At 37.2% G+C, this 26,785-nt stretch overlaps 2 protein-coding genes and 1 long non-coding RNA gene across 5 annotated transcripts; 1 reads left to right on the top strand and 2 right to left on the bottom strand.

The window, feature by feature from the left end:
• Nucleotides 1-1,504: 1,504 nt before the first annotated feature.
• LOC132055308 (uncharacterized) lies at nucleotides 1,505-8,534 on the bottom strand. Its single transcript, XR_009414557.1, has 2 exons — nucleotides 8,350-8,534; nucleotides 1,505-1,927 (listed from the first exon to the last, which is right to left on the bottom strand). It is a non-coding gene; the product is annotated as an uncharacterized LOC132055308 (long non-coding RNA).
• A 4,353-nt stretch (nucleotides 8,535-12,887) lies between these two features.
• LOC132055287 (uncharacterized) lies at nucleotides 12,888-15,284 on the top strand. 3 transcript variants are annotated; one of them, XM_059447040.1, is made up of 2 exons: nucleotides 12,888-14,784; nucleotides 14,914-15,284. In XM_059447040.1, exon 1 carries the CDS (start codon nucleotides 13,456-13,458, stop codon nucleotides 14,764-14,766), a length of 1,311 nt encoding a protein of 436 aa, XP_059303023.1. In that variant the 5' UTR covers nucleotides 12,888-13,455; the 3' UTR covers nucleotides 14,767-14,784; nucleotides 14,914-15,284. The 3 variants fall into 3 exon arrangements, with proteins under 3 accessions (XP_059303023.1, XP_059303009.1, XP_059303015.1); XM_059447026.1 differs by having other exon boundaries at nucleotides 14,886-15,284; XM_059447032.1 differs by having other exon boundaries at nucleotides 12,889-13,210; nucleotides 13,358-15,284.
• A 3,720-nt stretch (nucleotides 15,285-19,004) lies between these two features.
• On the bottom strand, nucleotides 19,005-23,624 carry LOC132055279 (zinc finger CCCH domain-containing protein 14-like). The gene is made up of 3 exons (XM_059447016.1): nucleotides 23,313-23,624; nucleotides 22,621-22,681; nucleotides 19,005-20,126 (listed from the first exon to the last, which is right to left on the bottom strand). Exons 1-3 carry the CDS (start codon nucleotides 23,383-23,385, stop codon nucleotides 19,391-19,393), a joined length of 870 nt encoding a protein of 289 aa, XP_059302999.1. The 5' UTR covers nucleotides 23,386-23,624; the 3' UTR covers nucleotides 19,005-19,390.
• Nucleotides 23,625-26,785: the final 3,161 nt, after the last annotated feature.

Here is a 26,785-nt window from a genome sequence, read left to right as displayed (position 1 = left end):
CAAAGTATTTGGTTTCTCCACTTGTGGTTATGCCATGAAAGATAGCATGGGTGATCGAAATGACTCAGGTGTCTATGGCTTGGTACCTATCTTTTGGGAACACCATGAGTCCCAGTAGGCAAATGGAAAAGGCCAAAGGTCGAGTAGCTTCCCACTCAGCAAAGGTTTTGAATTATGTAGGGTGGTCCAAACATCCTCTTTGGGTCCCAAAATCTATTGTACACATCCCTAAAGGCTACGGTTGGACCGAATATCCAATTGGTATAGGATAGGGATAGCATTTTTAGTATTTGGTCGGGGGTAGACTTATGTGGGATTATAAGGTTTTGGTCGGGTTTCTTCCTCTTTCTTAGGCAGGTCCCAATATTATCTATGACATCACGAAGTTCCTCCAAAGTGGGGGCCATCTCTATGTCATCTTCGAACCTAAACATCATTCTATCTCGGTCCCAGTATCCAGCAATCACCTCGATTAACTCCCTACAACCCTTCATAGTCAACAATGAGGGTAAATTTCCTAAGCAATTCGTGACTTTCTTTTGTTCATCCCCGATTATCCAACCCCACTAAGTTTTTAGCATATCGGGTGCCTCGAGAACCATGTCTAATTTCAAGTCGGTATGCATCTACGAAATAAAATACGGTTAATTCCCCCCCCCCCCCCCAAATGACAATGGTTTAGCACATGGGCACATAAAATGTTTCCCATTAGCACATAGTGGGATGCGGTGTCTTTCGGGTCATAGACCGTCTCAACACAAGGCAGTCTTCTTAATGGGCTTTAGATACATCTCCAATATCCAAAACCCGTCAAGGTAAGCATGCGCTAGTCCGTTGGGATTTGGGTTCGCTCTATCCTAGGAAATTCTAGAGTGGGCTTTTCAAATGACTGGGACTCGAGCGGACTACTCGAGGTGAACCGCGTACCAACTCCGCATTCAACGTGTTCCAAAGAAATATTTTTGATTTTTTAGTGAAGGCTAGACTGCGAGAATGCGTGTCCCTTTTGAAACCATACAACTATTTGCGCTGGTGGTGGAGTTTATGATATGCATGCCATGACAATTATATATACAAGAAAGTAAACAAATAAGCAAGTAATCACAATTAATCACATTATATTGAAACTCTTATGGTTAGAACCTATTAAAGATCCCCAGTAAAGTCCCCATCTGTTACTGTTCACTTTTACGTGGGTGCATAAAAGCTACTTCGAGGTTATGGACTTTATTCGTATTTTTGTGTTTTTAGAGTCGCCACCTAATTTAAAGGGAAATTAGGAAAACCAAGTAGAAAAGGGTTTATCAAACAAGAAAAAAATCATTTTTAAATCAGAGTTTGAGGTAAGGGTTCTGGTGATCCCCTAGGAAAGGTTTTAAGCACCCTAGTATTAAGGATCCATAGAATACGGTTGACCTATGAGCTTCAATGTGTGATTAATGTAATTATTTGCTTAAAAGAGTTTACTTTCTTGTATAAACTTTTCATGGCATATCACAACTCATTTTGGCAAAAGTTTATTTTATTTGAAGAAGTTTATATTGTCACGTCCCAAATCGGGGAAACGTGCTGGCACCTACCCTTTTCCCACTTAGTAGGCCAACCAGTCCCTTAATCATCATTCAAACAACAATAAATAACCCAACCAACATAAATATCTAACCAGTCTGAAATAGATAAGTAAATAAGTGTGGAAATATTACATCAATCCCAAAATCTGGTCTATGCCAAACAAGAGCCACTACATAACTGAAAGTCTGAATACATAGTCTCAAAATGAAATACTGTCTCAGAAGTAGCGAATAAGACAAGTAAGCTGAGAGGAGTCATCCGGGTTGCGGATATAGCCATGTGCTCACCCTAGATGCTCGTCAGCGATTCCTCGGGAGTCAGTCTCGAGGAGAAGAAGTCAATCTAGCCACGTACTCTGCACTTATAAAAGAATGCAGTAAGGTAGAATCAGTACAACAATACGTATTGAGTAGGCATCATAGGCCGACAACAGTTTGCTAACATATATATATGTAAGAGACTGAAAGATAGACATGCTCACAAACAAGTACTGCTCACAAACAAGTACAACCAACACTGTCCAAGGTTGGAATCACAATCACAAAATACCAAGTTTGAATGTCACCACAAGTACAGAATACCAAGTCCAAATACCTCCACAAGTACAGATCACCAAGTCTGAATATCACCACAAGTACGAGTACCAAGTCCAAATCCAATAGTACAACTATGTAAATATGAATGCAATGATACACACATGCTCTGGGCGGCATAACTCCACGCCGCGATAGTTATGACCCATAGGGGGACTCGCGAAGCCCATGTACCTGTTGTGGCGTATAACCCGATCCAATATCTGTTACGGAACGTGCAACCCGATCCAATAGGTATTGGGAAATGTGCAACCCGGTCTAATATATGTGTTGCGATGCACAATCCGATCCCAATATATGAGTATGAATGCATGAATGATACCAATGTCAACAAGAGTATATCAATGCCAAATCGTGCCACACATGGACACATCTCTCGATATCAGTAATAAGTCAAGTTCTTTCCTCTATCCAAGAATAATACCCAGTAAGTAAGGGATAGCAATTTCACAATCATGATAAAATGACTAATCATCAAATTTGGTATCACATACGTGGCAACAAGCCAATAGATCACAACAAAGCAACAAGCCACAATCAAACAGTACCAACCCAAGTAATCCATCCCAACTTCATACCCCGAAGGCGTAACGTGCTTTCTCCAACAATCCCTAACTCTACATATGCTTCGCTAATCGAAGTCTAACCATAAGGTAAACCTTAACCTACCTGGTAGCCGAGTAGGATCCACGAACAATCATACCTTTACTATGCCCTTTCGCAGCGCCTCCAAATACTTAAAGTCTAATCATATTTGAATTATATATTAGAAATAATGAATAACAACACACATATTGCTATACTTATCTTTCGAATCAAAATCAACTATGGAGAAAGGGGAAAAAGGGCCCACAAGGGTAAAACGGTCATTTTAAAAGTGGAATATGTAATTCGACGTTCTAGGAGTTCAATCCTACTAATCAATTGCTAAAATAACTCAAGAATGGGTCAATTTAGAGATTCAAGTGAAAACCCCCAATTTGGGTATGAACCCTAATTTTTCAACCTTCAAATTAATCAAAACAAATGGAAGATTCAAGCCTATTAGCTGTGAAATCATCAGATTCTTTGATTAGATTAGTCAAACCCACCAACAATTTCCATTTAGAAAGATTAGAACTCATTTCAAGGAGTTATCATCAAAACCCATTTTTTCCCCATAGATTCTAATGGATTTCTAGCATGGATTCAAGCATAGGAAGGTTCAAAAAATGAATGCTAGGTTAGGAGACTAACAACCAGGAAGAACCAGCCAAGCACTCTCTAATTTGCCTCAAGAATGCTTAGGAAATAATGTATGAAGTTATAGAGAGTTAAGGGTTTTATCCTAGCATTTAATGAATTTGGAAACACGCTACCCAGTCGCAGCAGTCACAAGTCCGTTACAGCGGGCTCGCGCTAGCGATACACGGCTCACTATTGCGCATCCACCACAGTGGATTCCTTTATGCTGTGGCGGCCCAATCGAATATCAACCTCCCCCTACAGTGGACCAAGACCCCACTATAGCGGGTCCGCTATAGAGGATCTGGTGCCACTACAGCGGACACCAGACACCAGAATTTTTGGTTTTTCACCAATCAACCAAGACCTCACAGACACAAAATAAATAGGCATTCACACATAAAAATATGCTACGGACTCACTCGTGGTCTCGGAATTCCCAACGGAGGTCTATTTAACCGGGTCAACACCCAATAGCCAAACACTACCTTTCCAACCAATAAACCAAAACACTCCCAAGTGCCTTGGGAACCAAACCAAACATCCTACCAAGTCACAATCAACCATCCAGACCTCTCGGAATCAACGGATTCCCGAAAAAGGTCCGTTTACCCAAAAGTCAACTATTGGTCAAACATTTTTCACTTTAAAGCTCTAATTCGCACAAGTCATCATAAACCTCGCCCGATCATCTCGGGAACCATACCACCCATCCCCACGGGTCCAAATCGTACTCATAGGGCTCGGGAAAGGGTCATCGGGGGTAAAAGGGTCAAAAATGCTATAACGACCAAACGGGTTTTTACATATACCTTTTTTGGAAAATGCATATAAGGTTTTAGTGGTCATGTTACTTTCCGGACCAAAAACACACTCAAGGTTTCCCTTGGGTAGAGTTCGACTTAATTTATTCCCAAGTGTTAATGTCCAACGTAATCCTTACAATTTATTTGAAAAGTTGAATGTTCTTCTTTCGTAAATATGCCATTGGTATACAAGTACATAGAGAAGGTTTTTTTTTTTTTTTTTTTTTTTTTTTTTTTGCTTATCTTTTATCCACTTTTAAGTCAACCATATTCTACTTTTAAACCTTTACCCCCAAAAATAAGGTTTAAGTGTATTTCCTCTTGCTTATTGACTTAAGGTTTGGGCTTGACCCCAAACGATTTAAACTAACCTTAAGTCTTGAAGTTGGTTTTTTAAAACAACTCACTTATTTTCTTTGAAACTAGTTTATGTTTTTTCCCAAGTGTACCAAAAATCAGTTTCCAATTTCATGAATTTATTCTAATATAGCCGTGTTTGAGACCTTGAGAATTGTTTTTGAAAGTTTTCCTAACTTCTACATGATTTAATCCATCCTAACCATTGCGTTCCAATATTTATACAAACATTCTTTTACATACATATACAATTACATATACATATATGATGAAATGAGGGAGTTAGGCTAGTGGGCCTACCAAAGCCCACTAGTTGCTATTTTTACCTATGGTTGGGCCTTCTAAGTGTCGGACTGGATAAAAGAAGAGTGTTGGGCCTCTAGCCCAATAGAGGCTCGTGAAGAAATTGGCTGAATGACCCACGTTGTGTTTCCATGCAAGACAAAGGGGTGGGGGGGGGAGGAGAAACACGGTTAGAGAGCACCTAGACTTAGTAAATAAACTAACAAGAACTTAAAGAAAACATAATCACATATAGGCATGTATACACATATATTAGATATATCTATACACAAGAAAATTAGTCAAGGCAAAAAAGTCAGGCCAAAAATGTATTAAGAATGAAGCCTGGGACAAGAAGCCCAATCAAGGAGGAAGCAGTGTCGAAAGGCCCAAAACACACAAATATATTAACATAAAAGAAAAGGCCCAATATGGTAACCAAGAGTAATACTCATGAAGTTGAGCCCAACTTAGCAAATAGCAATTCTATTCAAAGACCCAAAGTGAAGTATACCTAGAGTATACCTGATATACAAGCCAATATATGCCAAGGCATATAAAGACTGTATAGATCCAGTATACCTGTGTATATACCTCATTTTGTTGCAATTTCAAAGGGTTTAGGAACAAATATAAAGCATGAATTTGAAAGCCAAAACAGAAAGAGGAAAAGGCATCATTTCCATTTAATTCCAAAATGTAATATACCATTTCATATTCAAAGGTCTTATGCTCAGTTTTCCTTTTAGACACACTAATATTCCAAGCTTGGATTTTCTTTCAGTATTGACAGGAAAGAAGAAGGAGAAATAAGCAATAAACTAGTCCATAAACTTCAACTCACTCTTTAGATACAGTTTGCCCATTTTATCAAGAGTAAAAAGGAAATATTATGCAATAGTCAAGAAAACAGTGCTATCCAAGATCCAAAGGCAGCATGACTAATAAAACATTCTCAATAAATTGCTTCGAAAATGACCATTATTTCAAGCGAACTAAGTAATCTACATGCTTTACTCAAAGACAGTTTCAATTCAATTGGGTAGACAAGTATGAGGAAGGCAAGTGTTATAGCAGTTGAATTGGTGAGTTACACATGACCTTATGCAGAGTTCAAGTTGAGATCAAACAAAATTTGTCATCTTTCAAGTCAAGTAAATATGGAAAACATGTTAAACATCCTTTCTGAATCATCATTTAGACTACACATGCTTATGACTGGTTAGTAGATATGTTCTCCATTTATGCTATCAAAGAGGCAAGGTAAAATACACAGCGCCAAGTATAGACAACAATAAAACACAAAGGTGGCATACTTCATGATGTTGAGGTCAATCTTATGCAAGTAGGACTCATTTAAACCATGTACTAAACCTTTGATTCATACTTAAACAGTTCCAAACACCAACCACATCCTATATCTCTACTATATGAAACAAGATTATCGATTAGATGCAAGATGCGAAGCAGAAAGCTATACTTCAACATGGAACAGGTTGTTTTAGGGGTGCAAAATACTGATGCAGATATTATTTAGATAATTCATCAGGTAGGACATGGTACAAAAGAACTTGAAAGGTGTGACATACTGATGCGGATATGTTTCAATATTTATGCAGACAGGGCAAGTATGACCAGTTCTGTAGGCAAATGAGACATGAAGAAGGACTAATAACCATTTAAAGAGAAGCATTTTCAGATGTAACAGATCAATCTAGGCTTAAGCTATGCACACGAAGTCTTATAAAGGGGGAATATAGGCAGACAAGATTCAAACATAGCATATTAGTAAGGAATCAATGTTGTTCCAGTTCTCAGAAAACTCTGTATCATTCTTTTACATGTTTTAATACAAGTACGCAAGCAACAGGATTAGTCTTTACATAAATGAGGCAACATGATCATACAGGAACCTTAGAACAACATTCATAGACTAAACATTAGGGGGAAACATAGGCATAATGGCATAACTGGTCACACTGGCATACAAGACCTGATCTTTGACTTAAATGATTACTGTGAGGTCTTAAACATGTAAAAGTAGTTCAAACAAGCATGCAAAACCAATCTAAGTAACCTAAATCAGCATTGGTGTATTCATGAGTCATATCGAGATATTAGATAGGCATACAAACAAATTTAAAACCATTTACAGGGTTTAAACAGACATTTACACTATACTAAACTCAAGAATGGTTGAAGGCAAAAGAGAGAATATTCATTAAAGGGCCACAACAGAGGCATGTTGATTCAATACAAAGCTATTTTAAGCAGTTCTTTGTTAGGCTAAGTAAGTTATGCCCGAATAATCATATGAGACAATTTTCTACTACTTCAAGTCTGCCTTTAGCATATAAAGCCCCCCGCCCCCCCCCCCCACCCCCACCCCCCACAAATGACTGAGTACAATCATACTTAGTCAATGATTAGGCTAGGATTGCTAATGAGTCAATTAACGATAAACCATTCGAGCATTTTTAGCAAATCAACTATTAAATAGATCCTCAAACACGCTGAAGGCAAAGTATAAGCTAGCAGTACCATCAGATACTCGGAACTTGAAACTTTAAAGATCATATCCCTATATGCTTTAATTAAAACCCACTTGGATATAGTTATGTAACCACACGAACTGCTAATGAACATCAAAGGGGGGGGGGGGGGGTAAGATAAGCATATAACTAACTAATAAGTGATTAAGTTAATCTAAACAAGTGATTGATACTATTTTGACAGTAAAAGGATGGCATTTTACACAATAAACGAACTAAATAAAAACTAACTTAAGCTAATACATGAACTTGTTAACTAATCATGCTTAAAGACTGACCCACCATAATAGCACTAATTAACACTAAACCAAATCAAATCACACATATACAACAGGCTACTAACTCAACATATAAACACCTAATAATATCATATGCAACTAAATAGAGCAGACCCCTAACAGTAAACCTAGTAACCTACTAAGCTAAACATCACTAATCAACATAATCACACCTAAACATATATAAACTTCAAACACTTATACAAAAATTACACCAAAAGGAGGAGTTTTTACCTTTTATCTGTGCAGCCTAGTGTCGAGATTGAAATTTGAAAATCCTTTCTCCTCAACCCTGAATCTCAGCCACAAAGAAAAGAAAAAAATGCTAAACTTAAGGTCAAAAACTAAAATTTCAACTAAGTGTCCAATTCTAGTTCTAGTTGGTCACCGGTCAAAAACCTAGTTTCGAGTTTTTTTCTTGTGAAAATATGATTTTCTCTATGTGTTGTGTTGAAACAAAGGGGTTCTTTATATAGAAACCCCAAGGTCCTTAGATTTCTCTTGAAATCGATGTGGGACTTTGGGTTTTCTACCAATTTGTAGATTTATCCTTTTCTTTTGAAGGATTTTAGACCGATAACCAATCGAAATGCTTCGTTTGAATTTTAATAAGACAAAACCCATTAAAATCTCTATACTTGAGCACATAAAAGTAACAAATAGAGAGAAAAGGGGTTTTTCTTACCTCTTCGCGGTTGTATAACGACGGAGAGAGAAGATGAAATTAATGTTTTGCCACAAATGGCCACGCATAGACTGTTACAAGCATTGTACAGCCTTGACTCTGCCAAAAATGGTCAGGGTGACGAAGAGAGAGATGGAAAATGCAGGCGGCGCAGCTAGGGTTTACAAACCCTTTGCCCTAAACGGCAAAAATGAAGATGGGGCCGTTTGGTTATACGTATATGTTTGTAGAAAATAGGGATTTGGGCCGGGTCGGGCCGGTATGGACTGGGCCTGGCCATTTTTTTAAAGGGGAAAGGGAAGTGGCCCATTTGTATACATATATACTCACGGTATACATGTATATATGCGCATATACATGTATATTCGTGTATATACGTGTATGCGAAAGGGCAAAGCATGCAATTTAATAAATGGTCAAAATAAAAATCATTTTATTTTACATATTTCACTCCGTTTGCGATTCAAGAATTCCAGATAATTAATTAAAATAATTGGAGGGCCAAAATTAGGTGTAAACAGTAAGTTACTAATGTTGTAGTATATGGAAGGAAGTATGTAGCACAAAATTATGTATAACCGCCATAACTCGCATTAGTGGTTTGTCATATTATGGTATGTATAATGGACATTGTAGAAGAGGTTTATTTTATGCGCAACTAATGTTTATGTCATTAAATATTAGTGTTATGCGGTTATTGGGCCAAGTGAGAGAATGCTAGACTTTTATTAATTTTAATATATGGCCCAACTAATGTAAAGGTCATAACTAATATTTAATGAAAAATAAATCTCGTCCGTTAGATCAGTTATTTGATGGGCATACCGAATTAACTCACAACTTCTATATATTGGTCCTTCCTCCACCCATTAGGGTTACCACACGTTCTCTACACCTTTTCCATCGCTGACAACTGGGGTGACATAAGGCTTGGGCAAGGAGGTACGTAGAAACCAATTTTGCAACTAATGCTTCCACTCTTCTTTGCGATAATGTCTTTTGAATCAGGTATGTTTTTCTATAACGTCTCTTTTTAAGATTATTCTGTTCAAATATTGTTGTGCATTAAGTTCAGTTTACATTACATACATGATTGAGTATATTAAATGCTTTCAATGGATTAATAAATTCCAGGAATGGAATTATTATAGTTGGTTGAACACCTTGAGTAGTAAAATCAACTTCTGTTTCTTCCCGCAAAAGTTTTAGCCATAATTGATATGGATGGAATTAAATTGGGTAGATTGTGAATTGTTGGACATGTAGGGAAGTTCAGATTTAGTTTGTGAATCGAATTAATTAAAGTAAATAGATTCCTTTTTTTTGGCGACTAATCGGAACTGAACTTAAAGCAGGGGAAGAGAACTTCGATAGGTGAGAGGTGTAAGCACCGCGAGGTGTGAAGTGATCTCGTACTAAACGAAACGACTTTTTTGTTGAGTCTTACTTATTTTTGGAGTGTTTTCTTAAAATTCCGTAAAAATTAAAATAGTTTAGAAACTCTATTCTAAATGTGAATACTAGCATGTGAGAAAAGCGTGTTAGGATTGCACAATTATTTTTACATATGAAATGTTAAATTGGATTAAATATTTTGCAAGACACGTGTTTATACTTTAGAAAGCTTAATGTTGAAAGGGCAATTTGCAGGATTGTCCTTCGCCGGGGGTGGTCTTTAATTTTTACCCCTCAAATTTGTAGTCTTTAACTTTTACCCTTCAGGCAAAATTTCGCTATAGAATTTGTACATGGGCAGAATTCTGCCCATGCAAATTCTGCCTTAAGGCCTAAATTCATGGGCAAGGCAAATTCTGCCTTGCAATTTTTTTTTTTTAACTGAGCTGGGGTTCGAACCCACAACCTCGAGGTATTAGGCGAAGGAAAAAACTTAAAGACCACCAATTTGAAGGGCAAAAATTAAAGACCACCCCAAATGAAGGTCAATCCGTGCAAAAAAAAAAAAATGTTGAAATAACACTTGTTTGAACAGTAAACTTATTTCTCATTTGATAAATGCCTTGACAAGCTTTGAGATAGATATTATATTTGGTTGAGCCCGGAACTTTTTTAACCCAAAAAATAACGTTTGGAACCAAGCTAACCCTTTAAAAAAAAATCAAAGTAGGCTTCACGCACAGAATCCTCTTTCCCCCGACACCAACCTTTATTCTTTGGAAATCAAACTCAAAATTAAGCTTTTTTCCGTACTTTGACCGAAGATTAGTCACATTTCAAAACACCGGAATATAAATATTTTATATAGAACTTAATAGTTTTTTTAGCGTAAAATAATATCGGCTCATTACATCAAGTATACATATGTGTTTGCATCATCGTTTTAGGGGTTGTAAAGTGACTCGAAATAAGTTTGGAAACTTGTTATTTTAAAGTTTTTTTTCGTACTTTTGACCGTTTTATTTGAATTTAATTCATATTGCGCAACATTTCAATGCGCAATATAATATGATTTGACAACACATCATGGTTGAAAATTACAGCTTTTTTATCACACATAAATGATCGATTTGACAACACATCATGCCTGCCAATTTCAGCTTTTTTATGACACTCATGCTTGATTTGACAATACATCATGCATGGCAATTTCAGTTTTTTTATGACACATAAAGGACCGATTTTACAATATAATGCTGCATTATTTGACCGTTTTATTAGACATTAATTCATATTGCGCAACATTTCAATGCGCAATACAAGTGTATTTATACCCCATGCTTGATTTGACTACACGTCATGCATGTCAATTTCAACTTTTTTATCACACCTAAATATAGCAAGTTTTTACTTCGGAGCACTTTACAACCCCTACAACGATGATCCAAATGTATATGTATACTTGATGTAATGAGACGATATTATTGTACGCTAAAAAAAATATTAAGTTCTATATAAAATATTTATATTCCGACGTTTTGAAACGTGACTAATATTCGGTCAAAGTACGAAAAAAAATTAAAGATAACAAGTTTTCAAACTTACTTCGAGGCATTTTAACCCCTAAAACGACGATTCCAAACATATATGTATACTTGATGTAATGAGCCGACATTATTTTACACTAAAAAAAATATTAAGTTCTATATAAAATATTTATATTCCGGTGTTTTGAAACGTGACTAATCTTCGGTCAAAGTACGGAAAAAAGCTTAATTTTGAGTTTGATTTCCAAAGAATAAAGGTTGGGGTCGGGGGAATTCTGTGCGTGAAAGGACCAAAGTGTAAATGTACACTTTGGCCCTTTCATGCACAGATTCTGTGCGTGAAGCCTAGTTTGGTTTTTTTTTTTTTTTTAAAGGGTTAGTTTGGTTCCAAAAGTTATTTTTTGAATTAAAAAAGTTCCGGACTCTATTTGGTTATGTTCAAATGTAATGGATTGGCCATGAGAGCTATCATTTGATTTAAAAAAACAGATATTTTGAGGCCAAAAGATTATCTAATTTGGCATAAACGATATTTCTGGGAGTTACTTGTGATAATCGAGGTTGATATTTGGATGGTGACCATTTGTTAACCTGTACTACTTGTCTCTTTATAGGATCACACGGACTAATAGCCTGGTTGATAAGTTTATTTTTTCTCAAAAGTACTTATTTTTTATTTTTAAAAAGTGAAGTGTTTGGTCAAGTTTTTGTGAAAAAATAAATGTTTCTGGCGAGTAGCAGAAGCTGTTTTTCATAAACTAAAAAAGTAGCTTCTACCAAAAGCACTTTTGAGAAAAAATACACTTAGAAGCACTTTTTAAAAGTTTGGCTAAACACTAATTGCTGCTCAAAAGTGATTTTAAAATTAATTGGTTAAACACAACTACTTTTCACCAAAAGTACTTTTTTGAAAAGCATTTAAAAAAAAAATACTTTTCAAAATAAACTGATTTTAAAAAATTGGTTAAACAAGCTATAAATATTGAAGTTTATGAGTAAAGTCCCCCAATGCCGGCAAATAATTGCTATTATTATTAGCAAGGTTAAATCTAATTATATGGCAATAGGAGGCATTAAAGAAATGTAAAATATTACATTTTCAAAGAACATGTGTCATTCGCTAATTTGTCCCGGTCATCCGCAATTGCAGCTCACACATTAGGTTTGCTTGGATTCGGATGTCCACGAGACACACTTAGTGGGCGTTTGGCCATAAAAATTATTCACTTTTTTCCGGAGTTGTATTCCGGAATACCAAAAACAAGAAAAACTTGTTTTTCAAAAAAATTTCACTTTTTTACACTACATTTCACCAAAAACTATAATTTCAAAAATTACGGCCAAACACAACTCCAACTCCAACTCCAACTTCAAAAATTCCAAAAAAAGTGAAAAAGTTTTTAGTATTTATGGCCAAACGGCACCTTAGTGTGTCAAGTAGAGGTATCTATCTGGTCATTGATAAAATTAATATATCCATCTGGTTCGATTGTTTAGTATTAGACAACAAAAATTTAAAAAATTATTTTTTCTTAAAATTTTAATATCAAATTAACGGTCAAATAACATGTCCAAGTTTTTATGTGATTTGGTTCAGGTTTTAGATTTTTCTTGAACACTCCTGTTCCAACACCCATTATAAAGACTTTTGACTGCTTATCCGCTCTACTTTTCTCCTTTTGACTCCTCTACTCCCACAACACAAGTCACAAATTTACTGGTCCAAAGTTGCGCCAAACCATCACAGCCCCCGCACCCCACCCCAACCAACCAGGTGCTCCTCAAACTTTCTTCTCTTTCAAGAACTCTCCTTAAACAAAGCAATTTTTCACTGTCTGAAACTCATATGTGCCTAAATCAGTGTACAAGCTATTGATTTTTTTTTTATTCAGATACCTTGGATCATCACTTCTATACAGGTTTTAAGTTTTTTTTTTTTTTCTCTCTTTTTCTTTTTAGATTGAATTGAGACTTATCTAAAGTTTACAGCTTTCTCTTTAATTCAGTTTCCCCCCACCTTATACCATATATTCGTGATTTACCACTCTTTATCTTTTCTGGAACAGACTTGAAAGGCCTCCATTAGTAGTTGTGTCAGAAAAGGATTTCATTTTAGACACGTGATTGTTGACCCTCCCTCGAGAAAAGGGGTGTGACATCGCGGATGGAGGAAAATTTGATGAATGGTGTAGTAATGGATCTTGATTTGAACCAAGAACCTATGGAGTCGTCAGGTTTAGGATTGGGGTCTTTGTTGAATGATTTGGAAAGTGCTCATAGTAGGATAGAGCAAAGAATTCTTCAGCTTGAGACTGTGGCAGCTACAGCTTGGCAACGCCATAGGTTGCGTCAGGCTCGTAATTCTGCTGATAACAACAACAACAACAACAACAATAGCATAGCCAGCGTAATCGCACGAGTGGGGTCTGGGGAGGGTAGAATGTATGCAGACTTTCTCCCTACCTCTATGGCTCAAAATTCTGCTGATAATGTGGTTCAAGATTACAATTTTGAGGTAGGGAAGCGAAAAGGATGCAAAAGAGATAGCTCTCATTTAGTAGCAAAGGCATTGGAGATGGATATAGTGGTTAAGAAAGTTGATAAGGATGGTGGTGGAAGTTTCTTTGACTGTAATATATGTTTAGATATGGCAAAAGAACCTATTTTGACTTGTTGTGGTCATTTATATTGTTGGGCATGCTTTTATCAGTTACCTTATGTTGATTCAACTACGAAAGAGTGTCCTGTTTGTAAAGGAGAGGTTGCAGATGCAAATATTACTCCAATTTATGGCAATGGCCACGAAGAAGTGCAGTGTGGTTCTGAAATACCACCAAGGCCAGGAGCACATAGAGTAGAGAGTGTTAGACAGCAGCGTGTGACTCGGGGTTTGTCTCATATCCCGGTTGCAGAAGCACTTAGGCGAATTAGGACTAGTATTGGATTCGGCAATCACCCACAGCAACTCGAGACTGGTGCTGTTAGTTCAAGTTCTGTGAGCGGTTCTCAGGAGTTGCAAAATGCTGCTGATGCCACGGGCAGCCGGCGACTTGGCGCCCGAGGGTTTTCGAGGGTATTATCGGAGAGTGCTGCTTCTCTTTCATCTGAATTAGAAAATGCACATCGGATGTTTGAGGACATTGCAGCATCACTCACAGACCGCATTCACGAAAGAAGCGATTTGCATGTTTTACCAACTGGTCATGTTACAGCTGATGAAGGTAATTCCTTCAGAAGGGATGCTGCTATTATACGATCAGAACGTCAAACTCTGGATTCAATTGCAGAGACAAGTTCTGCTGCATTTTCCCAGTCAAATGAAGTTTCTGATGCTGCACTTCAGTTGGAGAACCTGGCAACTGATAATGGAAATCTGCCTGTGACTCGATCTTCCAGGACGAGAAGTGGTTTCCCGAGGCTTTCAGATTCAGATAACGGACTTCTTCGTGAAACAAGAAGAAGAAGATTGAACTGAAGCCTTTGAATTATTGAGGTATAATTTCCCAGTTATCTTCCCTAAAGAAGTAGTATTACATTTTCATGTTATCATGTTCATCAAATGTGAGAAGTTGCCATTCTAACTGAATGACTTAGGTTGACCCTATTCTCAAATTTGGTCAAGGAATCGTTGTTGCCCTTGTTGGAAGTGATAATCTAGCTCACAGATTTACCGTGGTGGAGGAAATTTTCTGATGATAAGCTTTTTCAAAAAGAATAAGCTGCTGAGATGGTGGAATCTTGGCTGTACAGCGGATAGTAGGTACTTTTCGTAGGAAGCAGTGTTAATCCCATTGCTATTGTCTACATTCCGTGGCAGTTCCCGGTGGTATAATGACAGTTTTCGATTATGTAAATGTTATCCCAGGTTTACTTAGAGTAAAATTGATCTCTTGTATCAAACATTTCTTTTGCATGAAGTCTGAAGCAGTAATTCAGCTCATTCTTAGTCTTTCTGTTCTTGTCTATTTATTTAATGAAATCAAACTTAGTACATCTATATTCCTACATTCTGGTATTCTTATTTATCTCGTACTTTATAGATGCTTCTCGATCTGAAGTAGACCCTGATTTTTGGTACCCTTTTCTCAATTTATGCTACTGGGAGACTGAAACATCAGGTTTCTTGTAGAAATACCAAGGATGAAGACGTATTGAGGTAGTGGTAGTGGTAGCTCCTCATCTAGTGGCAATGTTAAGTCATTATAAAGCGGTCAAAATTTACAGAACTCTCTGGCCTCAAGGATGACACAGGCAGTTTTATGAGTGAAAGTTGCCAAGCAAGAATTCCTAGTATACTTTTATGATCTTTTTGGAGAAAGTAATTGATTTTATAGACATGATGGAAGAACTCTGCACACAAGATGTATACCATGTTGGAAAACTTACAAAAAGATATGGTTCTCTACAAAAGGCATCCGATTATTGGTACTAACCGGAATCTCAGAGGTGCACTCTGAAAATATAATAGAAACAAAAAGTTCCCTCCAATATGCTCATGAGAGGTTTTTTTTTTTTTTTTTTTTCCATCAAAAACCCTCTGGTTCCTTTCCCTTCATATTGTCACCATTCTCCCCTTCAGTTTTCTCTTTTAAATTTCCATCATAGTATCGATTCCTTTATCATCCCCGACATTACCCATTGAACTCCAAATATATTCTTATCATGCCTAAAAGTTTGTGCACAATAGGACAATGAAGTACAAGTGGTTGACATCCTCACCCCCTTTCTTACACATGAAGCACCAACACGGTTCATACAAATTAAGATACTTGGTGTTCTCGGGATTATAGAGTCAAATGATGAAACTCCTTTTTTCCCTCATCTGAAAATGTCATCCTCTTGCTTTTCTCTTATCCACCTAGCCCTGCCCGTGAAATTTACCCTTTGCCTGTTAAGGAATTAAAGCTCTCTGTTGAAATCCTCTTATTCCCAATCTTGCAAGTTTCTTCCAAAGTTTTAGATCCCATAATATCCCTGGTCCCTGTTGATCACCAAGTTGATTTACTGCAGCTGTCTGTTGGCGTGATATACTGTAAACGAGTGGAAAGACTTCGCGGAATGAGATGTTCGTACACCATATTTGTTTCCTAAAAAATGAGTCTCATACCATCTCCTGGCTTGTACGTGACATTTTTGTAAAAATCATCCCATCCTTTTATAAAACTCTTCCAAAAGAGTGGCACAGAGCGGCATTCGTATCTGGTTTGTCCTCCATCACCCTATTTCCACCCGTATTTTTCGACAATGAATGCTTGGTCTTCTACCGTGTAGCTGAGCCGCGTAGAATACCGTCAAAGGCTGGTATACCCAAACCCCTTCCTTTTTATATAGCAACTGATTGTTTCACATTTGATCTAGTGGTACTGTTTATATCAAGTAAATGTTTTCTATACAGGCCTTAAAGAATATATTGTTGTTTCATCCGCTCCACCTACCAGGATGATTTCACACTTGTTCAAATTAGTCGTCAAACCAGAGGCTTCCTGGAACTACAACAGTATATTCTTTAAGTGCTGGAGTAGTAGTTTTGTCTTTGCATCACAAAATACCAAGAGCCAGATACCTTGCTTTTTCCTGTTTGCCTCAAATACCCTCTTATGGCTGCCCTGACCATCATTCTGCTTGAAGCTTCTATTATCAAAATAAAAAAAATATGTGATATAAATGATGTCCTTGCCTCAACTCTTCAGCAGACATCTTGAGTAAAGGATAAAAATAAACCTATTTTAGAGATAAACCCGAGGAGGAAGAGTAGGCCACGAGTCACCATAGGCACACTGAGAGATGCAACAAAAACAGCATACCCAATATAGTCCCACAAGTGGGGTTTGGGGAGGGTGGGGTGTACGCAGACCTTACCCCTACGTTTGTGGGATAGAGAGGTTTCCGATAGACCCTCGGATCAAGAAAATCGATTTTCAAAAATAGGCACACCAAGAGATAACAGCCGGAAATTAGTCTTACTCTCTATTTGATCTTTCGCTCTACGTTTCTTGTGGGCTTTGACAGCCAAATGCTTACACTAACACAAGTATGGAAAGGGGAGGCTCTCCATCAATTGGGGAAACATTCAAAAGGGGTCACTAGTAGTACGAGCCTCCACCTCTACATTTCTATAAGATCGTCAATTTAGTTTAGGCAAAAGACATAAATTGACCCTTAAACTATACCTCAAAAGTCATTTTCACATTTAAACTTTACTACTGACTTATTACACACTTAATATATGAAAAAGTGATATTATTTACCCTCCAGAACTGATGTGGCTAAAAAAATTATATTTAAACAATAGGAGAGTGAAGTCAATTTTTTTTTTTTTAAATTATTATAAAAAAAATTTGCAACTTCTTCTTCTTTATTCAACCCCCCCCAACCCCCACCCCTTCTCCTCCACATTCCCGCCACCCCCAACCCCACCCCCTTCTCCTTCACATTCCCGCCACCGCCCAAAACCCTTCTTCTTCTTCCTCTCACGGCCATCCCACCCCTCTCTTCGGCCACTTTCACACCACCTCCACTCCCACCCCCACTTCCCAAACCTTTTTTTTCTTCATTTAACCATCACCACCACCGCCTTCACGCCACCCCCACCCCCCAAAACCCTTATTATTCTTCTTCTTCGTTTTCATTTCATAAACCCAGCAGCCACCATTTAAAAAAAAAAAAAGACACATAACTTGATCCTAACTTAAAATCAGTTTTTATATTTATAATTCAAGATCCACTTCTTTAAGCTTGCAATTGCGATGATTTTAGTATTGAAAATCTTTAACTGACTATGGATGCAAAGTTCTTAAAAGGTGGCTGTGCCTTAAATTGCATTGTGCAAACAGGTTGCCTGTGCAAATTTTTCGAAAATATGTTGCTTCTAAGATTGGGATGTTCTGTTTAATATTTTAATTTTCAGTATTTTAAGTTAGGCCGAGCAGTGCCATTCTCTCTTTTTTTTTTTAAATAGCTTAATGAGTTTAACATCACACATAATAAAAAATAATAAAATTTATTTTATAGGTAGATTAGATGCAAATTTGGTGACCGGAAAATGAAGAAGATCCGAAAAAATAAAAGCTCACCGGAAAATATTGAAGCTCATTGGAAGCAATGGTGGTTATACAATAAAAAAGGGAGTAGGGATGAAGAAGAAAGGGAGGGTGGGGGAGGAGAGGAAAGGAAAAAAATTAGAGGATTTTTGACGTGGCACTGACAAGATTGATGTGAGGAGAGTGTGTACACTCTCCCTTAGTGCAACTAGTCATATTGTATCAGGGAGTAAAAAATATCACTTTTAAATATATTAGGCGTGTAATGAATCGCCAGGATAGTTTAAGTGTAAAAATGACTTTTAGGGTATAATTTAAAAGTCAATTTATGTCTTTTGCCTTTAGTTTAACTTGACTCATTTCCTTTTCTTTCTATTATATATTTCAAGTATTATACTGAATCCGAAGGCAGCACAATCCAGTCAATCCGACAGGCTCTTTCTGGCTAATGCGCATTGGGTCACAATAGGACGAAAATAAAAGATTTTTCAATTTGAATTCATTTCATTGCACAATGTTTGGACTTGCAGTGTCGCGCAAAATTCCTGATACTCCTTCTCCTTATTCAGCTCTTAAGAGAACAATTAGTTTCATGCTTGGTCGTTGAAAATTACAAAGGACCTGTATGAGAAGTAAAACTCGAGGACAATAAATAGGAAAATGCACAAGTAACTCATTTTCCCCACTTAAATGTATTATTAAAGTTGCTGTATACGCCATTTATACAGTCATCTTTATCGAGTGTTTCTGTCCTTCCAAAGGCTTGTCAACGTGATGGCCAAAAGCCATCTCACGGGTTCTCTCATCTCTGGAATGTGAGAGTACATCATGAACTTTACGAGTCCATTCAACGTTCATGTAGCACTCATTGAAAACCACTCTAATACTCGAGTTCCTGTCAGCTCCACAAGAGACTTCCAAAATCAGCTATGAAAAAAGTAATACCACTGGCCGAAAGTCTGACCAGAAAATCTAATACAGTGCAAACAAATATTTCTGACATTTCCACGGTTCCTGTGGCTAAACAACAATCTTCACTAATACCTAAAGCTGTGAAGATCAAGCCAATGGCTTCTGCAGCTCATTAGCACCATGAGCAAAATGACATTTTTCTCCAAAAGTGCATGAACCTCTGGAAAAGTTGGCACACATCTTCGTCTTAAATGGGCCAGGGGGCCCACGAGTAAATGGGCCAGTATTTTTTGGACCACCTGTGGAGGTGCCAACATTTGATATGATCTCCCGTACCATGGCGCTGGCCTGATTAATCTGATCAAAGGTTCCCTGGAGCTCAATATTCCTTCTATTGGAATCTGTTTCATGCTCCTTTATGGAGAGCTTGACACCAGTAACCCGACATATCTGTTTCGAGTTCACGCCATTCTTCCCAATGATGGTTCCAGCAAGAGCAGCATCTATGCTAATTGTAGTTGTTGCAGATGCACCGAAGTTTGTTGCAGCTGGACTGAATTGGGATGGTTTATGATACCCAGAAAACATACTGTGAGGTCCTGCCGCTTGAAAATCATCATAAGCTGGTACCACTGGCTTCCCAATCTCCATCTCGCTATGCGCAAAATGGCATTTATCACCAAACCTGCATCCTTCGGCACTGTTATACTTGTTGCATAGCTTGGACTTCATAGATGAAGCAGGACCATCACTAAAAGGGGCCGTATTCCTTCCAGTGGGAACTGCTGGGTTCAATCCCATGTTCGATATTTGACTCATAGCACTATAGCCAGGAACATGGTGAAGAAAGTGACATGCCTCCCCATATGAGCATCCAGAAGTGCTACATCACATTGTAAGATTGGGTTAGAAGCAGTAATCCCAACCCAAGGGGCACATAACATTGAGCAGTCAAGAACACAGATGCAATATAAGCTCGAGCATCATCATCTCCACATGGGTGGACACAAGTGAGTGTTTAGCAGGTTGAGAACATCATTTCACAAAACAAATTCAGTATTTACTAGTTCAACTTTTTTTATTTCGTATTAAGTAGCATTGACTTGTTCAATTTCCAGGAAAAAAAAGGATAATTGAAAGCAAGATATCAGAAGAGACATTCAACTGACAATATTGATGACTACTGCTGCTCAAACAAATTTCACCACTAATGCAGCTCAAATAAACTTCGTCTCTACATGAGAGACAATGAGAATATCCTAATACAGGATCATGCAATTGGATACAAGGCAAACACTTGAAGGATGCTAGTTTCCCTGAAATTAAAGAAGAATGCACATGGAAAGCACTGTGAATCAAACATACAAGTAAAATAGATTATGTAATTTAAAAAAACATAGCTCCTCTTATTTACTCCGATATGTTGAACAAACAACTCACATAAGGAATTACCGGAGAACAGTCTATTACAAGGACAAAAGGCATGAACTCGTCAACAAGCTCTTATCATTGACAAGTACAAACATTAACGGACTCTCTTTTTCTTTCGAAAAGGTAAAAGTTAAAGTCAACAAGCTCTTATCATTGACAAGTATAAACATTAACACTCTTTTTTTCTTTTTGATAAGATAAAAGTTAAATTAGCGGACTCTCTTGCTGATGGTTGACATCATTGGATGCAATGTCCAAAATCATATCTTTATTATGGAATGCCATTGATCAAGTAAACAGTATTCACAGGTTACAATATGGATTATCTCATAAATGAAGATTTAAACAAACAAATATGTCATGTGGCTGGTGATATGTATTAACTTGGCATATTTCCTTTGCTGATAACCAGCAGCAGTTAGTCTAATAAGTAAAAGACAGTCTTTTAGCGCCAAATACTGTCAAGTGCCTGATGGCACCAGCGCACTAGCTATAAAGGAGACTAAAGAAGGTCATGTTTGGATTCACGGAATCTCCTACTTTACCAAGGAAATCTTCTACCACAAGACTGAAGAGCATGATCCCCATAGGCTGGAGCAAAGACATTCAATGTTTAAGAACCTCTTTTTAACTCTTCTTTACCTACCTTTAACAAAGAGATAGCTCTCCTTCCTCCTACTATCCAGATCAGGAAAAGTAATAAACTTGTAGATAGCTCCCCTTCCTCCTATTATTCTGGTCGGGGAAAGTAATAAGTTCGTAGATAGCTCCCCTTCCTCCTATTATCCTGGTCCGGGAAAGTAATAAATTCGTAGATAGCCCCCCTTCCTCATATTATCCTGGTCGGGGAGAGTAATAAATTCGTAGATAGCTCCCCTTCCTCATACTATCCTGGTCGGGGAAATTAATACATTCGTAGATAGCTCCCCTTCTTCCTATTATCTCTTTTTTTTTTTTTTGATGAAGTAAGAGGTTGTATTGAAAAGGCATCAAGAAGATGCAAGAGAGCTCCCTTCCTCCTATTATCCTGGTGGGGGAAAGTAATAAACTCGTAGATAGCTCCCATCCTCCTATTATCCTGATCGGGGAAAGTAATAAATTCATAGATAGCTCCCTTCCTCCTATTATCCTGGACGGGAAAAGTAATAAATTCGTAGATAGCTCCCCTTCTTCCTATTATCCTGGTCGGGGAAAGTAATAAATTCATAGATAGCTCCCCTTCTTCCTATTATCCTGGTCTGGTACTAGGTCTCAGTTGGGTTTCACAAGATTTAATGGCCAAATCTCCTCTGAACTTTTGATTTGACTATTCTCCAAGAAAGTTAAGCTAGGTGTATAAACCATATATCTGGGAGGAGCTTATCTAAATTAAAAGCCTCAAGTCAGTGGGAAAGAGAATCAACAAGATAGGTCGCTATGTCCTAACTACCAAGAGTACGAAGAGATTGCAGCTTTGAATCTTGGGCTCCATCTTGGACTATATTATTTCCTAGAAACTTGAATTTGTTGCTTAAACCTTACATGGTAAAAAAAAAAAAAAAAGTATGTGTATATACTATATGTTGAATCTCCTTGGCTTCTTTGTATGTTTACTTCTCTATATTTTGAATCCCTTGGAGAAAATTCTAGTTCCGCCACTGATGGTCTTATTTATGCAAGTTACGTCAGTGTCTAATGCCAAGAATAAGCATCCTTACTATGACTTGCAGTTGAACCATAGCATGAATGTAACTGAATTTAGTCATCAATTTTATCAAGATATTAACCTACTTAAGACCATCATGCAATACAGATCTTTCAAATATCTTTTTATGACACCGTATGCAGTTACACAAATAACATTTGCCATGTAAAGTACAAATCAGCATATATACGACATCTTGTGTACGAAACCCGTAAAACTTGAATTGAGAATGCTTTTATTTTAGATAGATTAAGTATGAAACCTGTAAAACTTCATGCATGGCTTTGATTTGCTTCCTACACCAGACGTAAACGATTCTGATTCTGTTACAAAAGATTGATTATCTTTCTTCAGTTGAATATTTCAAAGACAACATAATTTACTTTAAGGGCGTGTTTGCCCGTTTGATATGATGGAAAATGTTTTCTTACACTAAGGGTGTGTTTGCTTGTTTGGTATGACGGAAAATGTTCTTCTATTTTACCTTGTTTGGTTACATTAAATATCTTGGAACAAAATTTCCTTAAAAATTTGACGGAAAACATAAAAACACATCAAAGCATCTCCAACCTACCCCAGCTATTCATCTCCACCCTGCATACCCCCTCACTTCCTCCTTCCACCCCAACTCCTCCGGAAGTTGTACCCCGAATTCAAAAACTTCATAGTATTTTGCTTTGATTATATGCAAATGCTCTTAAAATAACATTTTTCAACTTGCGTACCAAACACATCAGTGGGAATATCACTCATTTTGCGAGAAAATATTTCCTCCGTGGATAACATTTTCCGTCATACCAAACACAGACCCTAACAGATTGCAAATTACACGAATACTCTAGCTTAAAACCCAATACTTCAAGAAAATCTCAACTACAAAGTTCCAAAAAGAAGACAAAAGAAAGCCATAACACACATACAGATTTCTATAAATAGAAAAGGAGAAAAACTAACCATTTCTTGGTTTTTTCGTGCCTCCGTTTCCTGCAAAAGCACCATCTACCATTCTCTTTCGTCCAAACTCCATTTTCGCCCTTTTTTGAAAATGGAATAACCAACAAAAAAAAAAAGGAAGAATCTATCTATAAAAACAAATCTGAATTAACGGAACAACGACTTTAACTATATGGCTATATGAAGTAAATTTTACAAAATCAAGAAATCTGAAAAAGGGCAGAGCAACAAAACCCTAGGTAGGTCTTGCTGAGAGAGAGAGAGAGATTCCAAATACTTTACGGGCCTTTTGATGGATCCTATCATTTTTCTGCGGGACAATTCTTCTTTTGGGGTGGTGTTTAAATTTTGCCCTTCGGCTAAAATTTATGGATTTGCATTCGAACCCTTACTAAGTTAAAAATTAAAAAAAATTACAAAATAAAATTTAAATTTCGCTTACGCTCCATCGACATTTACTTGTTAATAAATTACTGTTTACGCTAACTCAACATACTTATGCCTTACATGGTAGATTTTCAGATAAGTATGCCGGTCCGCATAATTTTGGTAATTTCTTCACAAGTTTATGCCGAGTCCGGCATACTTATGGGCAAACTTTTAATGGGCAAACTTTTAGTTAAGCCTTAACTAAAAGTCTTTTCCAAAGTTATGCCTAACTCGACATACTTATGCCTTACGTTGCGTACTTACAAATAAATGCTGGTCCGGCATAACTTTGGTAATTTCTTCACAAGTTTATGCCGAGTCCAGCATACTTATGGGCAAACTTTTAGTTAAGCCTTAACTAAAAGTCTTTTCCTAGTTATGTCTTATAGGACAGACTTTTAGTTAAAGCATAACTTTTCCTTAAGACATAGATTTTATCTTATAAGGCAAATTTTTAATTATGCCTTAAGGAAAAGTTCCGTCTTATGGGCATACTTTTAGTTATGCCTTATGCGGCATACTTTTAGTTGTGGTTTAACTAAAAGTCTACTCCATAAGGCATAACTAGGAAAAGACTTTTAGTAAAGGCTTAAGTAAAAGTTTGCCCATTAAAAATTTGCCCATAAGTATGCTCGACCAGGCATAAACTTGTTGAGGAATTATCAAAGTTATGCCAGACTCGACATACTTATGCCAAGTCTGCCCATAAGGCATGAGTATGTCGGGTCCGGCATAACTTTGGTAACCTCATCATGTAAATACGGTCCCAGTATACACGCGACCCAAACCTTGTCTTGCAATTTTTTTTTTAATTTAAACTTTCGAGCGGGGTTCGAACCTTAACCTCATGATTTTCGCATGAACGCTGTGTTTGCAACGCGAAGGGCAAAAATTAAAGACCAAAGAATATGAGGCATAATTTAAAGACCATTAATATGAGGGGCAAAATTTAAAGACCACCCCAAAAGAAGGGCAATCCGTGCAAAAAAATGTTTTTTGCGCGGATTGTCCTTCATAGGTCTTTAATTTTTGTCCCCACTTTTCATTTAATAAAACTTTGTAGTCTAACTGTTACATCCCGTATTTTTGTGCGTTAAGTTGCATCATAGGTTAGTCACATAAGCTCAAAGGACAGGATTATGTTTGAAGTTATGTTGTTTACGTTATGTTCAACAAGTGATAAGTAAGTGTCGTGAACGTTGGAGGTTAAACGAATCGGAAAAAAAAAAATAATAATAATAAGTTTTGCCAAGTTTGGGATGTTGAACAAGTTATACAGACTGTATGGAGTTTTGGTCATATCCAAGTATGCAAATAAAGAGATCGGTGTATAAAAGTTTTAGGTCTCGAAATAATTTCCGCGATGATGAAAAGTACATCGTGAACAAGAAGGTGGTGAACAAGTAATGAAGAATGCACAAAAAGATACCGACTTTAGCTCACTATTTAAGGGCTGAAACCCCTCATTTTTCAGCCCAAAAAAATCTCTAAACATTTTTCAAATTCTCTAGAAAACTCTCCCAATTTCCGTCCACTAGATTTTAACGCAAATTAAGTGAAATCCCCGAATTTAAGTTTGGACAACACATGGCTGCGATTATAATATGGAATTGCGGAGGAACTTGGCTTGGATTCAAGGTGATAATCGAAGATATTGTAGTTCTGGCGGGTGAAAGGTATGAATCTTTCCTTATTAGTATTGATTTAAGCTTATCTACGGAGGAAAAGTTACTAAATGAGCATATAAGGAATTTATGGGTCGAGAAATTGGATAAAATATCGTGTAGGATGTTTATGGAATGTTTTGGTGTTGATAATATTGTTGTTGATGTTGGTATTGTTGTTGTTGTTGTTGGTTGCTGAATTGAGATTTTGGGCTAGGCATATAAACGGTGAGATCGCTCGTCGAAATTTTACATTCTAGAAAGATTTATTTGGAGGCTTAAGATAAGTATATAACAACGGGCCTAACAATAGTATGAATGATTTTATATGTAGATTACGGGACTATGAATGATCTTACGTAAATTGCAAGGCAAGAAGTAAGTTGGAAAGTGAAATGTAAGCTTCCAGGTATGTTAAGGCTCGTCCCTTTCTTTCAAAGGCATGATTTCTATGTTTTGATTCCATACATGACATCCATAATATTTTTACTCCTAGAAATGCCAGAAGTCTATATTTTTCTGAAGAATCTTACGATGACTCCAATCCTAGAGATTTTCAAGCCTAAGTTTCTAGATGATTTCATGACGTGACTGAGCATGCTATATAATATATGGCCTCTGCTTATGTCTGAGCGTGCTATATGACATATGGCCTCAGCTTATGTCTGAGCGTGCTATATAACATATGGCCTCAGCTTATTTTATGGATCATTCAAAGTGAGACATGATAGTGGTGATGATTACGGTAGTGATGAAGATCCTTATCATCTGAATGAACCCAAAGAATAAACGAACTCCAAAGACTCTATTCCTAGATAGTGTAGGAGTATTCGTATCTTTGACCTCTTAAGTCCCGGCGGGGACATTCAAAGGGTTTTCTCTTTCCTATGCATTTTACATTTAAATTTTGGGGTCTCGAAGGAGACAAATGAAAAGGGGAAGAAGTTTCCGTTTTGCGTTAAAGTTGCTCGGGCGGAGTCTTTTGATGGTTTTCAAAGATTTTCATGCATTTACATATTTACATACGCACGACATCATTTCATGGGGAAGGGAAAAAAGCTAAGGCGTTATATACGCAAACCATTCGATCGTACCGGGTATACGATGATTATGATGCCCGAACGGGCCATTATGCTATTATGCCCGGGCGGGCCGCGAGCGAGTTGAAGGCATGTTATATATATATATATATATATACATATATATAGACACACACGTACATACCGCTACATCAAAAGTTCATATGCACGTACATGTTTATCGTAGTTGGTTACAGTGCTGTGTTGAGTCCGTTACTCTTTTTATCATCCGAGTCGAGATATATTGTTTCGATTCGCCTTACATACTCGGTACATTGTTCGTACCGACGTCCTTTTCGGG

This window comes from Lycium ferocissimum, chromosome 1 (genome assembly GCF_029784015.1).
Source record: "Lycium ferocissimum isolate CSIRO_LF1 chromosome 1, AGI_CSIRO_Lferr_CH_V1, whole genome shotgun sequence".
Lineage (NCBI taxonomy): Eukaryota > Viridiplantae > Streptophyta > Magnoliopsida > Solanales > Solanaceae > Lycium > Lycium ferocissimum.
The sequence above is the reverse complement of the archived record's forward strand: the minus strand, read 5'-3'. Positions and strand labels throughout refer to the sequence as shown.